This window comes from Neovison vison, chromosome 9, assembly GCF_020171115.1.
Source record: "Neovison vison isolate M4711 chromosome 9, ASM_NN_V1, whole genome shotgun sequence".
Taxonomy (NCBI): Eukaryota; Metazoa; Chordata; class Mammalia; order Carnivora; family Mustelidae; genus Neogale; species Neogale vison.
This window is the reverse complement of record NC_058099.1, coordinates 33,016,155-33,036,992: the sequence shown is the minus strand read 5'-3', so window position 1 is coordinate 33,036,992 and position 20,838 is coordinate 33,016,155. Positions and strand designations below refer to the sequence as shown.

The following is a 20,838-nucleotide window of genomic DNA, read 5'->3' as shown; positions in this document are numbered from 1 at the left end:
TGTAGTATATACATTTGGTTTTCTTTCCAGGGTCCTGTAATGCCAGGGAGTCATTCAGTTGAAAGATTTGTTATAGAAGAGAATCTTCACTGCATCATTAAGTCCCACTGGAAGGAAAGGAAAACTTGGTAAGATTTCATGGTAACTTTTTGAGTGGAGAAAAAGTAGCAATTTTGATTTGGTTAAATATATGTTAAGAGTGTAAGAAAAACTTCCTCTCTTCTGATGCCCTGTCTTGCTAAATAAGACCAGTCTCTAAAGACACTTCTTTGCTTTTCCACGGCCTTTCACACTCAAACAGTATCTCTCTGGCTGCTTCATAACACTGTGGTGCTTTTTAGTAATGTGCACATGATAACTTTTTTGTGTGGATATTTGCCATCTGCTATGGACAGACTAACTGGAATCAACTGGTTTTGGTATAAATGCTATGAGAATAAAAGAATATTAATAGCTTTCTAGCATTTAGATATCACGCTTTGGAAAAGTTTATTTTTAGTGTTTCCTTGAGCCTTGGAAAGTTTTGGTTTAGATTTTAAGGTGGAAAGGAATATAGTATTTGTGGAGTGGTCTACCCTATTATCACTTTCAAAGTTAGTAGATTTGAATATACTCTTTTTGATCTTTCAAGGATTTGGGGCTGCATTAAAGAGTTTCCTTATGATAAACAAAGTAATATGTGCTGTAATTAAGTGAAGTATGAAATCTAGAGCATTTCAGAAAAGATTTCTTTTCCTTAAATCCAAATGTGCTGCTTTTAGAGCTGCCTGTTTGAGATACATATATATATATAGAGAGAGATATCTATCTATCTATCTATATATATTTTTTTTTTGTATCTTTGTATACTTATTAAACCTCACTTACATTTTTTTGTAGCGCTGCACAGCTGGTGAGCTATCCAGGGAAGAACAAGATCCCCTTGAACTACCATATAGTTGAGGTATGCATTCCACATGGAGCATGTTTCTAAATTTCAGAATCTTTCTGCTGATTTTAAAGTGTAAAGGACTCTTGGCTTTTTTTTCCCCTTGCAACTTGTCAGGTACTGAAAAGTAACACAGGAGCAAGGAAATTGCTGTTAGTTTTGGTGCTCTGTTAGCCATGTTAGTAAAGTGAAAAGAGGTGGTTGAACCAAATGGAATTTTGTGTTGCCCATAAATTATATAGTATGTCTTCATTCATGGATAGTGTAAGTTACCTCCAGTCCTGTCAGTACATTGTGTCCACTTATCAGATGTATAATTGGCTTGAATACTTTAAAATATTGTATTATTGGGGTGCCTGGGTGGCTCAGTCGGTTAAGCACCTGCCTTATGGCTCACATCATGATCCCAGAGTCCTGGGATCAAGCCCCACATCAGGCTTCCTGCTCAGCACGGAGCCTGCTTCTCCCTCTCCCTGTGCCACTCCCTCTGCTTGTGTCCTCTCTCTCTCTCTCTCTGTAAAATAAATAAATAAAATATTTTATAAAAATAAATAAAATATTGTTTTATTTTAAGCAAATAACTTATCCTTAATTGTGTTTATCTGGCCTGTTATTGCTAGCATACTCTTTACTAGTATATTCTCTGTATCACAAGGTAGGGATAAGTATGAATATTTATTCCTAGAAATCAAAAAAGCCCATTGTTTTTGGAAGTAGGAAGAAGAAATTGTGCTTTTGACCCCATATTAGGGCATGCAGAAGAAGGGTGATAGTAGTAGTAAAGTTGAACACTTTGTAGAGATTTCTGTTCTAAAAAACAGTGTTTTCACTTGACATCTGTGTGAGTCAGATTGTTGATTGCATTATTCCTTTGTGTTAAAAGTGAGCATAGTTATGATATATTACAGATTCACTTTTTATTTATAATGTATTTGTGTGCTTTCTTAGAAATACTGCATTTGTCCTGTCTTTATACAACTTGAGGGTATGTTTAGACTATGAACCTGACTCACTGACACATCTCTTGAAATGCAAAATAGAAGTCATGTTTTCAAATCTGAAAACCATGTAAAAATTCATCAGAATGAACTACAGAGAGATGGGAGTAAGAAGAAAGAATGCAGACCAGGCTTTAGACTCTAGATAGGTGGTCCATGAATTATATAGGGAGGGTAGAAACAAGTTTCTGAACAACAATCTTGGCAAAGAAATCTTGACTGCCAAAGAGATGGCCAGGTACCAGTTTTTAAGTAGCAGCCTGGAATATCCTCAGTTCCTGTTCTCAAAAATCTAGTGAGAGTTTTTACTCTTCTAGGAATGACACCCTGATGGACCACCTGCCTGAATCACCTCTGATACTTCCAGAGTTGGAATTTAATTGCACAATTCTTTGGCAGTATCAAATAAGCATTAATTTTTGCGTATTCTTATTTGATTGAGTTACAAAAAGATGAAATTTTCATTTTGTAATTATTTTTTAAGTGATTATTTTTTCATTATGAATGCCATGGAGCTAGAGTTTACATTTAGAATGTTGAGGTCTTTCTGATGGAAGTACAAAGATCCTGGTTGAATTGAGTTCTGACTCATGATTCTTTTGTAGGTGATCTTTGCAGAGCTGTTTCAGCTGCCAGCTCCCCCGCACATTGATGTGATGTACACAACGCTGCTCATCGAGCTGTGCAAACTTCAGCCTGGCTCTCTCCCCCAAGTTGTATCCTTCCCTTTGCTTTTAAACTTACTCTCTTTGGCCTGGTTTTAAAAGATTATTAAATATTTCTTACTGTGGGTTTAAATCACTTCATGGAAAGTTTGGCCATTTCTTCAAAAGTTAAACATATGTGTAAACATACATTAAACACAATCAAGCCATTCTATTCTTAGGAATTTACCTAATGAAAATGAAAGCACATTACCCTACATTAATGTCCATAGAAACATTAATGGGCATTAATGTTCATAGAAACTTTATAATAACCCCAAATGGGACACAAATGGGACAACCCAAATATCCATCAGTACATGAGTGAATGTATACATTTGTCATATCTACACAATGGAATACTACTTAGGAATAAAAGGAGCAAATTCTTGGTGCAGGCAACAATTTGAATGAATTGCAAAATAAATATGCTGAATAGAAGTTGCCAAACAAATAAGAATTTATACTATATGATTTCATTTATATAGAATTCTAGAAAATGCAAAGTGACCCGGTGACAGCAGACCAATATTTGCTTGCAGACACAGGGGAGGAGGGGAAGAAAGGACTACAAAGGAGCATGGGGAGAGTTTAGAGGAGAGGTGATGGAAATATTCACTGTGTTTATTTTATGGGTGTATGCAGTTCCGATTTATTGTACATCATTGGTAACTCAGAGATGTTTTTTTTAAAAAGTCAATTATATGAAAAGATGCTCAGCATTATTAGTCATTATACAGACTTCTAGAGAAATCTTGTTTTTTTTTTATCACAACTTATTTTGAAAGAGGATGGAGAGTAGTTTTCCTTATCCTCAAATTCACAGCTTGCACAGGCAACTGAAATGTTATACATGCGTTTGGACACGATGAACACTACATGTGTGGACAGGTACAGTAACTGCCTTAGTTCCTATACTGATGGATAGCAGCTTCTACTCCCTGTACAGTATAAAAAATTTTGGTCAGTAAAACATTTGCCTTTTTAGAAGTTCTAAGTTGATTTCTCTTTCTTGCCTCCCCGAAATAATCTTCTGTGTAATAATAAAACTCATAACTTAACATTATGCTTTCTAGTACAGCTTTCGGTATGAAATGATGGCCATGCTGAGGTTTTAATTTCATTCATTGTTTACTTGTTTGGTGCTTTGGTATAATTATACTTTTTCCTTTGTAACTGGACATGAAAGCTTGTAAAATGGGCTTTATATTAACTATCACCTATGCAGAAGCAGAATCTAATACTGTGTATTTGTTATGTAGAAATATATATCTATTTTTGTTTGTAGATAGTATCTGCTTCTAAAATAATTAGTTTCTGCATAACTATACCTTGAAAACTCAGTTTATATAAAAGACCATATTGGACTGTTAGAGGAGTAGTAATCACATGCCCACTGTCTTTTGGGGGAGGCCTGTATACCACCTTTATCCCCTGGTGCTCTTTCTTACCTCTGTCAGTTTCCCAGATCAGATCAGGACAGGTCCTGAACATTTCCCAGTCACCATGATCTTTCATGTCCATTGTTCAGATTGCATATCTGAACTTAACAGTGAGCACTGTTGTATGTCACACCTATTATCCTGAGTAATTTCAGTGATTGCAATTACAGATCTGTAAGGGACATGCTTTAAGAAAGCGTCTTCTGATTTTTTTCTCCCAATCTAATTAATAAAACTAGGAGTTGTGTTGGATATCACATTTATGCCATTTGAAATTCAGCAGATATATATTTGGCTCTTAAAATTTCACAGCATTATACTGTGTATCCTAAGTATACTAGTATACTAAGGTGATTTCTAGCTAGTTAGATCAATATTTTTAGGGGGAAAGAGGGGTATATTTTGTTTGTGGTAAAAAGGGTATAATGTGATGAGAGACTACACTTTGGCTCTGCCACTTGTAAAATGTTTTATATGCAATTCCTTTCATCTTTTTTCTTTTGCCTGTTTCATTGTCCGTGAAATGGGGGGAAATAGTACATTACTTGAAAGTTATTGTGAGATATCAAATATAGATTGATAGATACACATATACACACGTGTATATATAGTGCCTGGCACAAAACAGGTACTCATATCTGTTATTTGCTTAAAAAGGATAGTACTATTACAAGGAGTGAAATAGGGGACTGTTATTTTGGGGAGAAGATGAATTTTAGGATTTATAGAGAAAAGGCTAAGTGACAGCAGAAGATACAGCTTTGGTAGGGGCATATGCTTTTCATTTAACCCTATAAAGTAGGGTTTTATTTGTCTGAAGGATTATATAAGTTCCTGTTACAAACTGCAACCATTCATCCTTTTCCTTCTCCCCCCACCCCCTGCCCACTTCTCTCTATAGGTTTATTAATTGGTTTTCCCATCATCTAAGTAACTTCCAGTTCCGTTGGAGCTGGGAAGATTGGTAAGTGGTGGTATGTTTTATCGTTCCTTTCGCTGCAGTCTGTCATATTAAAGAAAACTTAATATTTAAAGCTATAACATAAAAGCAATCTCCTACACAGTCTGAAATAATTATTTCTGTTATACGTGTGTGTGTGTGTATGTGTGAAATAAAAGAATTAGTAGGTACAAGGAAATTCATTATGGCTAAGTACACATTAGGTATAAGTGCAGATTATGTGTAAGAGCTTATAAAACTACCATTTTCTCATTAGGTCAGATTGTCTTACTCAAGATCCTGAAAGTCCCAAACCAAAGTTTGTAAGAGAAGTTCTAGAAAAATGTATGAGGTAAGTTCTTTGTCTTTTCTCCTTAACTTAGTTCTCCTAATTTCTATGGCAGCGGGGGGGGGTGTCTCTTCTTTGCATGTGTGATGTATGTCCAGAATATCATTTTTTGAATCCAAGTACTGCCTCTCTTCCCTTTCAGTCTTTAGTGAAGATTCAGGCTAAAAAAAAATTAAGCAGCCATGCCATCTGGATTGTATGTGAATTAGGCCAATATTTTTTTTGTCAAATGTACTTTGAAATAATTTCATATTTTAGGAAAGTTGCCAAAATAGTGCAAAGAACATTGTATCCTGTTCATTTAGATTCCCTAGTTGTTAACACTTCACACTTGTTCACATGTTCACTTCTTTTTCCCTTCTCTGTGTGTACACACCCATCACGTTGGTCTTTTTCTGAACCTTCTGAAGACAAGCTGCAGAGGTGATGGCCCTTTGCCCTTTAAGAATCCATTGTATCTTTCCCCAAGACAAAGACACTTCTACATGGCCAGCATGCAGTCCTCCAGATTAGGAAACCGGCTGTAGTGTAGGAGTACAGCCACCCAGCCCACAGACGAAACCTTGCCAACCCATCACCATAATGTCTTTGCCTTCACTGGGCCAGAATCCCATCAGGTGCACATGAGTAGCATTTAGTTGTCATTCCCTTCATGTTCCTCACTTGACCAGTTACTCTTTCCTGTCTTTCATGTTTTAAAGAATCTAGGCCTCTCTTTCTTGAGTTGCCCTCACTTGTGTTCCTGACCAGACTCAGGACTTGCATCGTTGGTAGTGTTCCTCATGCATCACATCAAGGGCCACATGAGCCCCACCCCTGGAAATGTTAACCTTGGGCACTGGTCATGTCAGTGGCTGTCACACTTCTCCACCTTAAATTCACCATTATTCCCTTTGTGATTGATTAATATTTTGTGGGAGATATCCTGAGATTATACTCCTATTCTGTTCTGTATCAGATGTCTACTGACAGCTACTTTTATCTGCCACCACTGTGATGACTGCCAAGTAATGATTCTTTTTCCATTTTTTCCCAACATTTATTAGTTGGTATTCTCCTGTAAGAAGGCACTATCCTTTTTCACCCATTTACTTATTTAGTCCTGTGTTTATATATCCAATAGGGACTAACGGATTTCTGTTTTCTTCAGTGAGTTATAATATAATCTCTTGCTGTCATTAATAATTTTGATGCGTAAATTGCCCCGGATTTATTTACTGCGGAGTCTCTTGTGCCTCCTGGGTCCTTTTTTTTCTTTTCCCCTCTAACGTCCCCCTCCATTCGTTAAGCATTTCCTTATTTGGCATAAGCTGGACCAGGCTCAACTTGTGTTTCCTTACCCCTCCCCCTGGAATCATCTAGTCACAGAGCCCAAGTTTTTTGTTTCTGTTTTTGATTTTGTTTAAGATTTTATTTATTTGAGAGAGAGCACATGCATGCACGCATGAGCATGCACAAGCAAGGGGGAGGGGCAAAGGGAGTGGGACAAGCAGACTCGACCCCAACATAGGGCTCAATCCCAGGACCCTAAGCTCATGACCTAAGGCAAAATCAAGAGTCTGACATTCAACCAACTGAGCTACCCAGGCACCCTTCATGGAGCCAAGTTCTTAATAGTGAAGTATAGTATTTAGGAACCAAGATCTGGACACTTACTACGCTCATTGTTCTTGGGATGGACAAAGATAGTATATACGTTTATGCACACACACACACACACACACATACACACAACTTTTTATATTGATTAAGGTGTGTGTATCCCTCCAACTCTACTTCATTTTTTTCTAGCCTTTCCTTTGCCATAATTTCTAAATACCTTCTCAGGCAGTAGAAAACTTGGCTCCCATTAACCTTGATAATACATTTATTTGCTACAGTATAATCAGTGTTTCCATCATGGAGACTATCCTCTCCCCACCCTACCCCAGTACCACTCCACTTCCTTGGTCACCAGGCTTCCCCTCATTGTGAACCAGTAAGTTTTGAAGAAGGCCCTAGTTTCAGTATGCTGCCATAGACAAAAGCTTAAAGGACTTGTTTTCCCTTTTGGCTTCTTGGCTGTCAGCTGAGTCCAGGGTGTTGGAGCTGGGACTTTTCTTGGTAAATTGGAGGTTACCAAATAATGGAACTGATGAACAGTATTTTCTCAGGCTCTTATTTGTATTATAGGTTGTCTTATCATCAGCGTATATTAGATATTGTTCCTCCTACCTTCTCAGCTCTATGTCCTGCAAACCCAACCTGCATTTACAAGTACGGAGATGAAAGTAGCAGTAAGTAATAGAATACAATTCATCCCGTTGTCTTTTAAACGTACTGATACCAATATTCTCTGAAGTCAGTTATTTAAGGTGGGAAAAGTGAACTTTCTCTTTTCTTGGGTTTATATTTTGTCTGTTTGAAATACTAGTCACTATTTGTTTGCCCTGTCATCATTTTAAAGATTCATGGTTTACTTATTGGCTTGTAAGGTTTTTTCCTTAATATTTTTTATAATGTTATATCCATGAGATTATCTTAAATATGCTGCTAAGTATAGCGAGTTGAATGTAGAGCCAGAACTTACTAAAATGAGTGCATCTGTCACGGTGGTATAGATTTACCTGAATTGATTAGCGTGTGGTACCCGTTCAGGTGTGGGAACATAGGTGCACATTGACTGTATTTTGACCAGCAACATGCCTCTAGAAGTCAATTCTTAAATACAGTTTTCTTACTTTTTGGTTACCTCATGTCTGAGATTACACTGTGAGTCAGAGCGCCTATACTGTGATATGCCATTTTGTGCCTTATGCTTAAGGAAGGTAAGGTGTGCATTGGTGATCGCTGGTAGAGAGTTGGGTGTGGAGTCTTCGCAGATGGCACTGCACATGGCTCCTCCGTGAGCCTCCCACTTCATGGTGTGTGGCAGTTCCTACATCTTGAAACTTACTCCCCTCCTTTGCCTTCCCCTGCGCCCCTCGTTCTCCACCTCCACCTCACACTACACCTGTTTTCCTTAAAGTGAACTCTGTTGGTCCCAATGCTGAGCACATTTCCTTTGCCACTATGCCACTTAATCCTTGAGGCAGCTCTGAGAATTAGTGTGTTTATTAAACCAATTTTACAATGAAGAATCTGTTCAGAGAGGTGAAGCCAGAGTGAAATGGCTTCTGAGTAGTAGAGCCCCAACTCATATCCATCCCTACTAACCAAGCCACTTTGACTCGTCCCACTTTGCTTTCCTGCCAGAGCAAAGTTGATGCAGCAGCACACGCATGTGCGGAGTTCTGAGCTCTGCCTTATACTGGCCAGAGAACCATAAGGTAGTCTTTGATAGCAAGAGCTCAAACTTCCGTTGAATGTTGAGCTTTCTTTTTTCCCCATAGAAGCAGCTAAGCCTAATAGTTAAAGTCCTCCTAACAGTTGTCTCTACTGTGCCATTTGTCACTTCTTCCCAAGTGGACTCCTGCTCCAGCCAGGCCACTTCCTCTTTTATTTATTCTGGGCTCATAGTTCTCAGTTTTGCCTTTATTTGTGCCATTAACCTCAGTCTGGAAAGCCCTTTCTCTCTTTAGTTCCTGTACTCTCTCTAGGGTCAGGCCCAAGCTCCTCTCCAATGAATACTAACCTTTATCAAGCCAGTTTTGTGTTGCTCTGGCTACTTTTTTTGTGACTGCCTTGGTTCTCCAATACAATGTAGACCCTTTAGTGATGGGATTTTGTTTCTCCACTATTTTCTCTCCCACTTCCAAAGAAAAGCTACACAGCACATGTGACGTATTGTAACTGACTTCATTCAAAATGCTTAGCAACTCCTGTTCTATGTCAGGATTGTCATTTTATTTGTTACCCCTTTGTCTACCTTATGTTAAGATTTGCAGTTGCCCTGGTGATGCCATACAGTATATATTAGTGCAAATTTTATACAATTAAGGACTCAACAGATAACTAATAGTATTAAATACATGGAGTCACAGCCTATGAGCATCTGGCTTATACAGATGCAAGTGTATGGCCTCAGCAAAAGACAAAAGCAAAAAACCTATCAAACTGATGACCTTCCCCTGTTCAGACTCAAACTTATTTGTCACTGTCTTAGGGAAAAGGAGGAAGAAGGGGCACTAACCAAAATGAGAGGAATACATCGAGTCTCAGATGTTTGGCTTAATAAAAGCCTAGGGATTTGAGGACTGTCAAAGGACAGTCATGGAAGTTTCTTAGTTATTTAACTATTTACAAGAACAGTCTTAAAACTTGATCTACCCTCTTCCCCATTCTGTGCTTAGATTCTCTTCCTGGACACTCAGTTGCCCTCTGTTTAGCTGTTGCCTTTAAAAGTAAAGCAACCAATGATGAAATCTTCAGCATTCTGAAAGATGTGCCAAATCCTAACCAGGAGGATGATGACGGTAAGAGGACTGAATACTTCTTCAGGGGCGCTGTGCCCAGGCCGGCTCACAGCATAGAGAGAAGGCAGAATGTGAGCTCCTCTGAATTCTCAACAGCTGCTCCCAACCAAAGGCCTGCTCAGTGTCTGCGGTTCCTAGAACCCAGCTACTTTCTCCGTTATGTAAAGTGAGACCTCACTTCCCTATGACAGCTGATGTTCAGTTTAGAAACTAAACACAACATAAAATATGCTGTTACCATTTAGAAATTTTTAAACATTTCCCGTTTTCACTTTAGAGAGGTTCCTGAATGGGAGGACTTGGTGAATTATAAAGTTGAGTTTTTCACCAGTTTTTAAACAATTATAATAAGAATGTTCAACACATACTGAGTATGTACCATGTAATTCCCTAGGTTTTAATCTGGGCAAGAGTGGCAAAATAGGCAAAATGATTTGTAAGTTTACCTGAATCAGTAAATGAACAAGTCAAAAAATGATGAGAGGGACTTGTGTTATCATTTATTAAAAGATATCATGAAAACTGCAGTAGCTAGAATAATGTGATACTGGCACATTAGAAGAGACAAATCAGTAAAACAGGTAAAAAGCCTACTGGGACAACTAGGTGACATTTCGGGGAAAAATTTTTGTTAGATTTGTACATAAGGACACATGCATAGTAAATGATTTAATCAAAATAAAACATGAATGGCCCTTGGGTTACTTACTATTAGGATTTTGTTTGGATTTTTGTAAGAAATTTGTATTATGATAGAAGATATAATTAGAAATATAAAGCAAAAAACCTATCAAACTGATGACCTTCCCCTGTTCAGACTCAAACTTGAAATGATGGTCGTGAATTCAGACGTTGTCAGACATCTTAAGACTTAGATTTAACTGTTAAGTGTGTACTGAATTCTTTATTAATATATTATTTTGCCACCATACAGAGAGATATGAACAAAGTTTATGTTGTATTTGTAAAAGAAATGGATCATATAAAAGAATTAGGGAAACAATCCCAAAAAACTAAGAATTAAGATTATGCTTAGTTTTATATTTTGAGTATTTGAAATCAGCAGTGATCTTTTATTGTTTCATCGGTATGCAGAGAAATGACTGACACATCTGACTTAATGCCTGAAGGTGAGCATGCCATCCATCTAGCACCCTAGGTGACGGATCAAGGACTTGCTATACTTAAATTTTCTAGCTTTCTTACTGTGGAATATTTTTCAGATGAAGGATTCAGCTTTAACCCTTTGAAAATCGAGGTCTTTGTACAGACTCTGCTACACTTGGCAGCCAAATCATTCAGCCACTCCTTTAGTGCTCTTGCAAAGTAAGTGCAACAAGAACACGTACTCTATTTTGAGGGTTCGGAATGTTGCTTGGTGTATACCAGTGGTATAGTAATTTTTAGCTAAAATTGTTGAACATGAAGATCTTAATAGTATCGTCACATACTTTAATACAGCGGTTCTGGTTTGTAGTACTAACATCCTGTTTGGCTCCTGTCAGTCCGTATGGACAGTTTGCTATATACATGGCAGGTACCTATTTTCAGGTAGACTTTTAGAGAAACTAGTGAGAAACCTGGGTCCATAGGACAATCCTATATATCATCAAGAAGCTCCCACCCTGTCTAAATATCTTCCTAGAGGAATGTAAGCAGAAATCGAGCCAGCTACATTTTGGGGAGTGACCCAAAGGTTGGTACTGAAGACAGAGCTTTCTAACTCCTCAGACAATGCAGAAGCAGGAAGAGCGTACAGATACTTCTCCAGCTGAGCAGAGACACTGGGCTGCTCCGCCATCTCAACTTCAAGTCTCTATTGCAGGGTTCCCACAGAAAGGGCAGGCAGGATACTTCGCCTGAGTTTAGAGACGGTTCTTTAGCACTCACCTAGTCTTAGGTACACAGTTAACTATAGTCCTAGGCTAACAGTGGTGTATCGAAAATCTAGAATTTGTGGCAAACTTCATACAAACCATAAATTCCTAATCATACCCTTTATTTCCTTTATGGTTAACATTCAGTTATTTTGTATTTATGTATTACACTATAAATTGAGTAGCATCAAAAAAGCTTTGAAAAACTTAAAATCTTTAATGAATAAGTTTTTATGTGGTATTTTTTTTACCCCCACTGTCAAAAGGTTTCATGAAGTCTTCAAAACCCTAGCTGAGAGTGATGAAGGAAAGTTACATGTTCTGAGAGTTATGTTTGAGGTCTGGAGGAACCATCCACAGGTAAAAATTCTAATTAGACATGTTGAGGCTCTGATTGTATAGGTATAAAAATAAGGCCTTTAATACCATTGTTTTAAAACATGAAATTTGAGTCTCTTTTTTTAAGGCTGTAGAAATCAAAGTATTTGATTCATTCATTCAAGATCAAGTATATGATTTGGTTTTGGACTATAATATTTCAACACATTTTTTAAATATGTAGTAAGAATGCTTGTTGTTTAGAAGAGTCTACCACTTGGGTAAGGAAATAGTTGTCAAGTCTACCCAATTTCTACAAACAAGCTCCGGATTTCTCAAAACTCAAGTTACTGTTTTCATACTGTAGGTTTTAAAGAGGCATTAAAATAAATTGAATATATTGACACTTTTTTTTATAATAAAACATCCTTAGATTTTTTAATTTAAGGATTCAGCTGAGTTTATATATTTTGGTATTCTCTAATATTTTCAAAAAATTTTAGGTGTTACCACTAACAGTTTTTCTTTTTGCTCCATCTTTATTGGCATTATAGTTCTCTTGCTGTCTTATAGTAAGTACCGGAGCCAAGCAGAAAGCAGAATAAAGCTTAAGACCCAGTGATCAAACTGATCTGTTCCATAACCACTGAAAATGAATTTCAGACTTTCTATTTTGGTTTTGTAGCATGGGCGGGATTCCATATAAGTGTGATTTACCCTAGCAGCTGTTTTCTCATTGTAGATGATTGCTGTACTAGTAGATAAGATGATCCGTACACAGATTGTTGACTGTGCTGCAGTGGCAAATTGGATCTTCTCTTCAGAACTGTCTCGAGACTTTACTAGGTAAGTGTGGATTATTTTACAAAGTTTGTATTCTTTAAGAATTGACTTATATTTGGTCTCATACATGAGCTCCAAATTCTGGCTCAGACATCATTAATGTACCGATGGTCCGATCTTGTAGGACTGGGCTTGGCAAAAGATTCCTGGACAGTGTGAATACACACCCAGGCAGTTTTGCAGTGTCTCTTAAGGACACACATGTAAATCGAATCAGGACCCAGCCAGACAAGTAGAATTGCTGATAAAAGATCCAGACTTGGGAGGGAAGACCAGGTTGTATGTCAGGGTCTGAGCTAGACAGTGGGATATATAGGGAAGGGTTCCAGCGCAGCTGGGGACCTGAATGTATTCCAGGAGCTATGCGAAACCAAAGTCAGGTGGGGTAAGGACACATCACAGAGGGACTGAGGAGAAGTCTGTTGGGCACCTGAGTGCCCATGGGGAGGGGAGGGTGTCTCACCTCATTCACAAAAAACCTAGATTTAATGCAGAAGATTCATTCTAGGCCCGTTTGCCCTACAGGAAGAGACTTTTTTCATTAAGCTTGGTTCTTACTCATGAGGTGAGTTCATAGGCTTTCGAACTGATTGGGACTGGAACAGTAGGAGTTGTCTCAAAACAGGAAATAAAGGAATAGTGCTTATAAAGATCAAAAAATCCACACAGCCTTTATCCTCTTCATTGTATTTGGTATTGCAGAGGACACTGGTCTGAAATGAACTTAATTGTTAGGGTGGAAGGGTTTGATTTAAAGTTACCATATCAGCCAGGTTGGCATTCATAAATGAAGACAATGACATTTCTCGTATTTGCAAACTCTCAGAAAATTGATCGCCCAGGTTATTTGGTAGCCATTATCCTCACCCCACACTATAGAGGGGGTTACAGTATCTATATTGTACAAAACAGGAAAGTGCTGCAGAGTGTTTAAGTAGTTTGTCCAAAGTCACAACTAAGTGCAGAGTCAGAATTCAAACACGGGCATTCTTGAATGGCTAACAGGCTCAAAAGCTCCAGCACTTCTTGAACCCTAAGCTCAAGGATTCCTAACTCAGCAAAGCATTACCTACCACCCCTTCCAGAGCTGAAGTATTCTGCTCTTACGCCCTGTCCACTAATGCTCTTGACTGGGTTTGATGACTGGCTGATTTATTATCTTGCACTGAAACTGTCCTCATCCAAGTCAAAATGTTTAGAGGGAAGTCCTCTTCTGCGCTTTATCTTGGGGTTAGGAAGAACTAGTTCGTAGACAGATATAGTTAAGACATTGCTTCAAAAAATAAACCCTATATACAACAAACGTTTTAAAGCACCTGCAAAGTGACCATGCTTGAGCAGTTTGCAGATACAGAACCGGCCACGTAAAATTTATCTCATTCTTGAAAGCCCAGCAGTTGATAGCTATTGTGAACTAGTAAGTTTCTTAAATGTTCCAGAGAACTGGCTGAATATATGCTATAGTTAAGTAGCTTAAAGCATGTGAAATGAGCCTCAGATTAGGTTTCCATTTTGAGACAACTCCAATACATAATGTTTACATTTAGAAGAGAGAAAATACATTTTTGTTTTTAATATATATATTTATATTTATATAAATATATAAAATAAAAAATATATATATTTAAAATATATAAATACTAAAAAATATTTTTTTCTAGTTTGCCATTTCACTTCATTGAGTACATACACATACCTTTTATGCATGTCTAGTAGGGGATGGAAATAAAAATGACAAGGACCCAGTACTGCCTTCAAAAAGCTTACCCGAGGGACGCCTGGGTGGCTCAGTTGGTTGGACGACTGCCTTCGGCTCAGGGCGTGATCCTGGAGTCCCGGGATCGAGTCCCACATCAGGCTCCCAGCTCCATGGGGAGTCTGCTTCGCTCTCTGACCTTCTCCTCGCTCATGCTCTCTCTCACTGTCTCTCTCTCTCAAATAAATAAAATCTTTAAAAAAAAAGCTTACCCGAGTCTAATGGGTAGAGACAGATGTTTGCACAATTTATAATACAAAAAAATTTTTAAGTATTGCTGGAGAAATAGGACCAATTCTGCCTATTAAGAAGACCTCCAACATGAGTAGATTATAAGAGCTGAGAGATCTTATTTTCTCTTAAGTGTACTTGAACACACATTAACTAAACACTGTGTTACTTTAAGATTATTTGTTTGGGAAATCTTGCACTCCACGATTCGTAAGATGAACAAACACGTTCTCAAAATCCAGAAAGAGCTGGAAGAGGCGAAAGAAAAACTCGCAAGGCAACACAAACGGGTAAGTCTTTATGTCAATTCGTAAATGGTCAAAGAAAATATGCCAGAAACTCTTAAAAATATTCAAAGTTCATTACCTTGATAGGAACTTCTTTTTTTCTGAGGCCACATTACGCAGACTGTTGTAGAAGTAGAGGGAGAGGATGGACGTGGGGGTGTGCTGCTCCTGCTGCTACACTGTGATGAACCTGGAAGGAAGCCACAAACCTTGCCTTTCTCTTGTTCTTTCTGGATCAGCTTGTTTGCACAGAGAAGGAAAGAGGACACTTGTATTTCTTCTAATAAGAGTTTCTGGTGCAAGAGGGGACAGGGAGAAGACTGTGTACCTCTTCCCCTGTACTGTGGGGAGGGATGGGCCGTCATTCCCCAGTTTATAGAGTCCTTCTCATTTCCCTAAGTATGGTTCGCCATTTTGGGTGGAAGTAGTGAGCTGCGTTCCACGATTTTACAGAATAGTACTACTAGTATTTTTCCTAACAGTATTTTCCAGTGTTGTCGCAGCATATTTACCAGAGTGGGTGGAAACAAATTTAATGACTTACATGAACATATAGCAGTTTCAAGTGCTAGTCTCCATGCATACATACAAACATACATGTATGTATCACATATAAACGCACATTGACAAACTTAAAATACTGCAAGGTAAATGGGGTCATCCCCATTTTATACATGTCAAAATTGAGGCTCAGAGAACTTAAGTAACTTGCTTAAGCTTGCATGGTTAGTAAATGACACAGCTTAGGATCTGATCCAGGCCTGTCAAGTCTCAGGGCCTTTCCTTCATGTCACACTGTTCTCTAGATCGGTGATGTCCAACACAGTAACTGCTAACTACATGTAACTAAGTTAATTAAAATGAAGAGCAATTTAAAATTCTTCAGTCACCCCAACACCATTTCAAGTGCTCAATAGTCATGTATCACTAGTGGCTACTGTGATGGGCAGGACAGACTGATGTAACATTTCCCTCCCTACAGAAAGGTCTACCAGGTAGTAGACTTCGATCCTAACCTTAGTGTGCTGTCAGGAAAAAACCAGCATCTACCCAGTTGCCTACAACATAATAAGGCAGACCCCATAACAGGTGCTGCATTAGGGACAAAAGCAGAATTCTATAAAAACAGAGAGGGGCTTTGATAATTTTGCTAAAAAGGGAGAAGACCATCACAGATGGGGCCTTATTAACAGCATGTTATCTAGAAGGAAATGGGCTTTCCAGGGCTGGTGATGCCTGCCTTCTTGCTCAAAGGACCAAAGGACCTTGGTCTGTAAGATCCCTGGAGTTGGGTTCTGGCTCAGCCACCTCCTAGCTTTGTGACACTGGGGAAGTCATCTAACTGCTAAATTAAAAAGACAACACCTGTGAATGTTCTGAGTTCTTCAGGGTGAGCTGGAAGGGAGTTGTTAAAGCTTAACAGGGATGTCTTGAGCCTGTCGCTGCCAGCAGAATTTTGAACAGTCTGCTTTGAGTTATATGTACTCGGAGCCATTTCTAAATCATTGCAGGGATGAGCAGGTTCTCAAACTGTACACAGGCCTGGCGAGCTGTCTCTCTGGGGTTCCTGTTGAAAGGATCATAGAGCAATGTATGGGACTGGAAAGTACAGTTGGTCTTTTCACTGGCCATCAATTTTGTTGAATGAGCAGTGGCAGAGTTAAAAGAATATGCTATCATTATTTGCAGGTTCTGTTTTTGCAAACTTGCTAAAATTTGTGCCCTCAAAATCTATACTCCTAGTGTTTTCCCAGTCATTCAGACATAGGCAGAGCAGTGAAAAAATCGTGTTGTCCAGTGGGCTTGTTCTCAGATAAGATTGAACAAGGCAGTACGCTGCCTTCTTGTTTCAGGTCTCATGCTATTTTAAAAAGATATCCTTTTCAGGGTGTATTTAGTGCCACATCTGAGCTTTTTTTGGTGACTTCACTGTTGAAAATGGCCCTGAAGCATAGGGCTGAAATGCTGTCTAGTGTTGCTAAGTGCAGGGAGGCTGTGGTGTGTCTGATGGTAAAAGTACATGGGTCAGATGAGCTTCATTTGGCCGGCAGGGACAGTGCTGTTCGCCATGAGCTCAGGGTTCAAAATCAACATCCTCATCTTATATCCAGAAAAGGGGAATCCACTCATCTGTCCCTGAGGCTCTTCCATCAAGTGTTCAGTTAACAGCTGTAGTGCTGTGCAGAGCAGCTCAGTTTGTGGATTCGTAAGACATTCTTGTGAGGCTGAAAGCCAGAGAGACCTATGGTCCCATTACTCAGGGTCCGGAAGACGGTCAGTCCTTCTCAGGCAGTGTTTGAGTATAAAGAACTGTGTTTATAATTATTTGTAAAACATATTAAGAGATCTTCAAACAGAAACACACATAAGGTTACATATCGATCAGGTGACAGATACAAGCTACAAGGCTCCCAAGAACCTAACCCTGTCCTTCCCTAAGCAGTGGTTCAGGGTTCACAGCAAATGCATAAACATAATGATGGTGATTAACAAGAATCTACGTTTTCCGTAGAGCTTAATTAAAGCTGTTTTCATTTTGAATGGAAGAAAAATGTGACACACACTTCCTCCCTGAATGGGTTGTCCTATAACTCACTTCTGCTGGGAATGCAGACATGCCCACCTGCTGTCATCCAAGACAGTTGCCCCGAAGTTTCCCTGGCCTGGATAAGTGCCCCAGGACTGTTGGGGTATGTGTGTGCATTTAGGGGAGCAGAGTACTTTCACCTTAGAATACCAGCCTTCAAGTGGCCTCGACCAAACACAAGAACACCCTTGCCCTTCCTTGACGAGGTTTAGCATACCAGAATTCAAAATGGCATTTTCCTTTTGCTCCTGTGCAGCGAAGTGATGATGACGACAGAAGCAGTGATAGGAAAGATGGGGCTCTGGAGGAACAAATAGAAAGATTGCAGGAAAAAGTGGAATCTGCTCAGAGTGAACAGAAGAACCTCTTCCTCGTCATATTCCAGGTATCTTGGCTTGGGACCCTGATAGGTTAAAAAAAAAAATCTAAATATTTCTTTAGATTTCAAAAATTTTTTAATCGTAAAAATCACTTATAAAACTTTAAAATACAAAAATTTACAAAGGAAGTAAAAGTTCACTACTTGAAGGTAACCGTGTGTACCCCCCAGTCTGCGGTGTTCGCCTAGCGTTCTTACAGGACCATTTCTCAGACTGTGCGAGGTTGCTTTAAGTACCTCTCTCTATTCAGTTATGCCCAATTGTTGATCATTTTATACCTACATTTCTGATTAGGTCCTTAAAAACAGATGCTGAGAAAAGCATAGTAATCTATATATTAAAGCTGTTCGTGTACTGAAAAAAAGGATACACTCATGTTAGCACTGGTCTGTGTTTCTAGACTGACAGCATGTATTGACTTAGGGAAGTTGGTCATACACCACGAAGACCAAGTGGAACAGGAATGCCTTTGAGGTCTCTTAGTCAAAAATGTGATTGTTTTCTGAAGTAGAAAAATTCTTCTGTAACACTGCTTTAACTTTGTGCCCCCTTTCCAGCGTTTTATCATGATCTTGACCGAGCACTTAGTACGATGCGAGACTGATGGGACCAGCGTATTAACCCCGTGGTACAAGAACTGTATAGAGAGGCTCCAGCAGATCTTCTTACAGGTTTGTGGGAAACTCTGGTTAGATAATAACCATCACTGGTCTCAGCCCCAAGAATTTTCCATTTTAAAAAACGGTCAGATTTGTCAGGAGGTTTTGTAATACCTGTAAGGCCCTTTTACTGTCCATTTGTTCCTGCAATGGCTCATCAGAATATTTAGGTTCGAATGGGTCCTCCAGCACTCCGATTTAGGAATTGCTGTTCTCCAGGCCTGTAGAAGTCTCTGTATGTGCGAGACCTACAGGCACAGTTAGAAGAGATACTCATTTTCTGACCTCCCCCACCCCCCACAGAGCCTCAACAAGTCATAGACTTTCAGTGAGACAGATGAGCTATTTATTTTTGACAGATAAAATGAAGTTTGGGTTTCTTGTTTTGTGGAGTAGTTAGTAGAGAATTAGCCGGTGATCTCTTATGTTTTTGTAAAAGAAAATTTTAAATGTCTAACCAGTAAAAGGAAAATACTGCAAAGTATCTTTTCTCATGTTTCAGCAACCATAGTTTTAATCCTCTTTCCTGGATTGTTTTTAATCTTAGGCCAGTCTCTGGGCTCCCTTTAAAGAGTCCTACTGTCTTGTCCTCATCAGTAGGGACCCAGCTGCGCCAGGTCTGGAAGACTGCTCTGAAGCATGAATTATGTTTACATTCAAATCCAGTTCTGGCTACTTTGTTTCTAAGTTATTGAACATCCTCCCTGCCTTTTTTTTTTTTTTTTCTTCCCCCTCTACATTTTCTTAACATTGGAGCTTTTCAGGAGCCCATCCTTCTATCAAGTATAACCACTTTTTTTCTCCTACCCCTTCCCAGTCGTTCCACAACAGGAACAGGCTGCTCAAGTGGTCTTTTTCCTGACCTAAGCCTCCCCTTTTCTGTGTCCACAGCATCACCAAATAATCCAGCAATACATGGTGACCCTGGAGAACCTGCTCTTCACTGCCGAGTTAGACCCGCATATCCTGGCTGTGTTCCAGCAGTTCTGTGCCCTACAGGCCTAAGGGTCCTTTTATTCCCTTGTCAAGATTTTTTAAAAATATCTCAAAATAATTTGTCTTATTTTTTGATGGTTTGAATGCTTGCTTTCTTGTAGCATCCTTTCACTTATTAAAGGGGGGGAGGGAGGAGGACATTGAAGAATAGAGCATTGGTTACCTTCAATGGCCCCTACAAATCGAAAATTCCCGACTGTGACAATGACCATAGGATGTATTATATATGTGACAGATACAACTTTTCTGGTATTTTTTTTTTCCTTAAGGCACAAAAGATAAGTGATTTAAGGTATGTGAACACTAGAGGTCCAGCTTACAAAGTAGCATATAGAACTGGTGGGTTTACTATCAAGTAGCGTAGCTTTTCACAGCTCATGGATAACCTGATATGGCTGAAATAAAACTAAATGTTTTTTAAACTTCGGTATTTCATGATTTATCTCAGTCTACTTAAAAATCGCTTTCTTAAAAAAAAAAAAAAATCGCTTTCTTATTGAAGTTGTACTTCCCTCACTTAGAATTCTTTCTCTAAAGTATTTTAAGTAATATTAATAAATGTTATTCAGAGTAGCACTACCCAAATTCTTCAGTTATTTTCTAAATTAAACCACAATATCTGGGGGGTGAAATGGAGCCAGCCATCATTCTAAAGCCTCCCAGTATGCAGGCAGCTATGGGAACCATGACCTTGGAGCCATCTGGTCATCTCCTCTAGTCTCAGATTTGTCCAAGGTCCACTAGGGAAGTACATGTTGAACTGGCAACAGAAGTAGCTAGACTAGCTAAAACTGTACTTGGAATTCTATGTAGGTTTGGACTTTGTTTCTAAAGAACTTGGTCCAACTAATTACTAATTCTTGAGCCTGTTTCCCATAGGGTATTAAAGCTTAGCTCAGATAAGCACGCACATGAAATAATCACATCTAAGGGATTCCCTGACATTGCAAATCGCTAGCATTTTAAGACTTTACTAAACTTAAAAATTTATCAACAACCCCACAACTGGTAAGTAGTATTCCTGGGCATCTGTGCAACACAGGTATTGTTAACTTGCTGCATCGTAAATTTCAGAGGCATGCATTAGTATTTTTCCTATTATCCAGTTTCTTTGGTTTACCCCACATTTAGTAGCTAAAGAGAGAAGAG

General features: G+C 38.9%; 1 protein-coding gene across 1 annotated transcript in view; it reads left to right on the top strand.

Annotated features, from left to right (window-relative positions):
- NCBP1 (nuclear cap binding protein subunit 1) overlaps positions 1–20,111 on the top strand; it is a 39,740-nt gene extending 19,629 nt beyond the window's left edge. The window contains exons 9-23 of the mRNA XM_044265292.1: positions 31–128; positions 880–943; positions 2,532–2,642; positions 3,457–3,521; positions 4,974–5,036; positions 5,290–5,364; positions 7,534–7,637; positions 9,633–9,755; positions 10,979–11,081; positions 11,899–11,992; positions 12,693–12,796; positions 14,956–15,070; positions 17,911–18,039; positions 18,592–18,705; positions 19,585–20,111. Coding sequence (XP_044121227.1) covers positions 31–128; positions 880–943; positions 2,532–2,642; positions 3,457–3,521; positions 4,974–5,036; positions 5,290–5,364; positions 7,534–7,637; positions 9,633–9,755; positions 10,979–11,081; positions 11,899–11,992; positions 12,693–12,796; positions 14,956–15,070; positions 17,911–18,039; positions 18,592–18,705; positions 19,585–19,698 — 1,476 coding nt within the window. The 3' untranslated portion in view covers positions 19,699–20,111. The remainder of the gene's footprint in view (positions 1–30; positions 129–879; positions 944–2,531; positions 2,643–3,456; positions 3,522–4,973; positions 5,037–5,289; positions 5,365–7,533; positions 7,638–9,632; positions 9,756–10,978; positions 11,082–11,898; positions 11,993–12,692; positions 12,797–14,955; positions 15,071–17,910; positions 18,040–18,591; positions 18,706–19,584) is intronic.
- Positions 20,112–20,838: the final 727 nt, after the last annotated feature.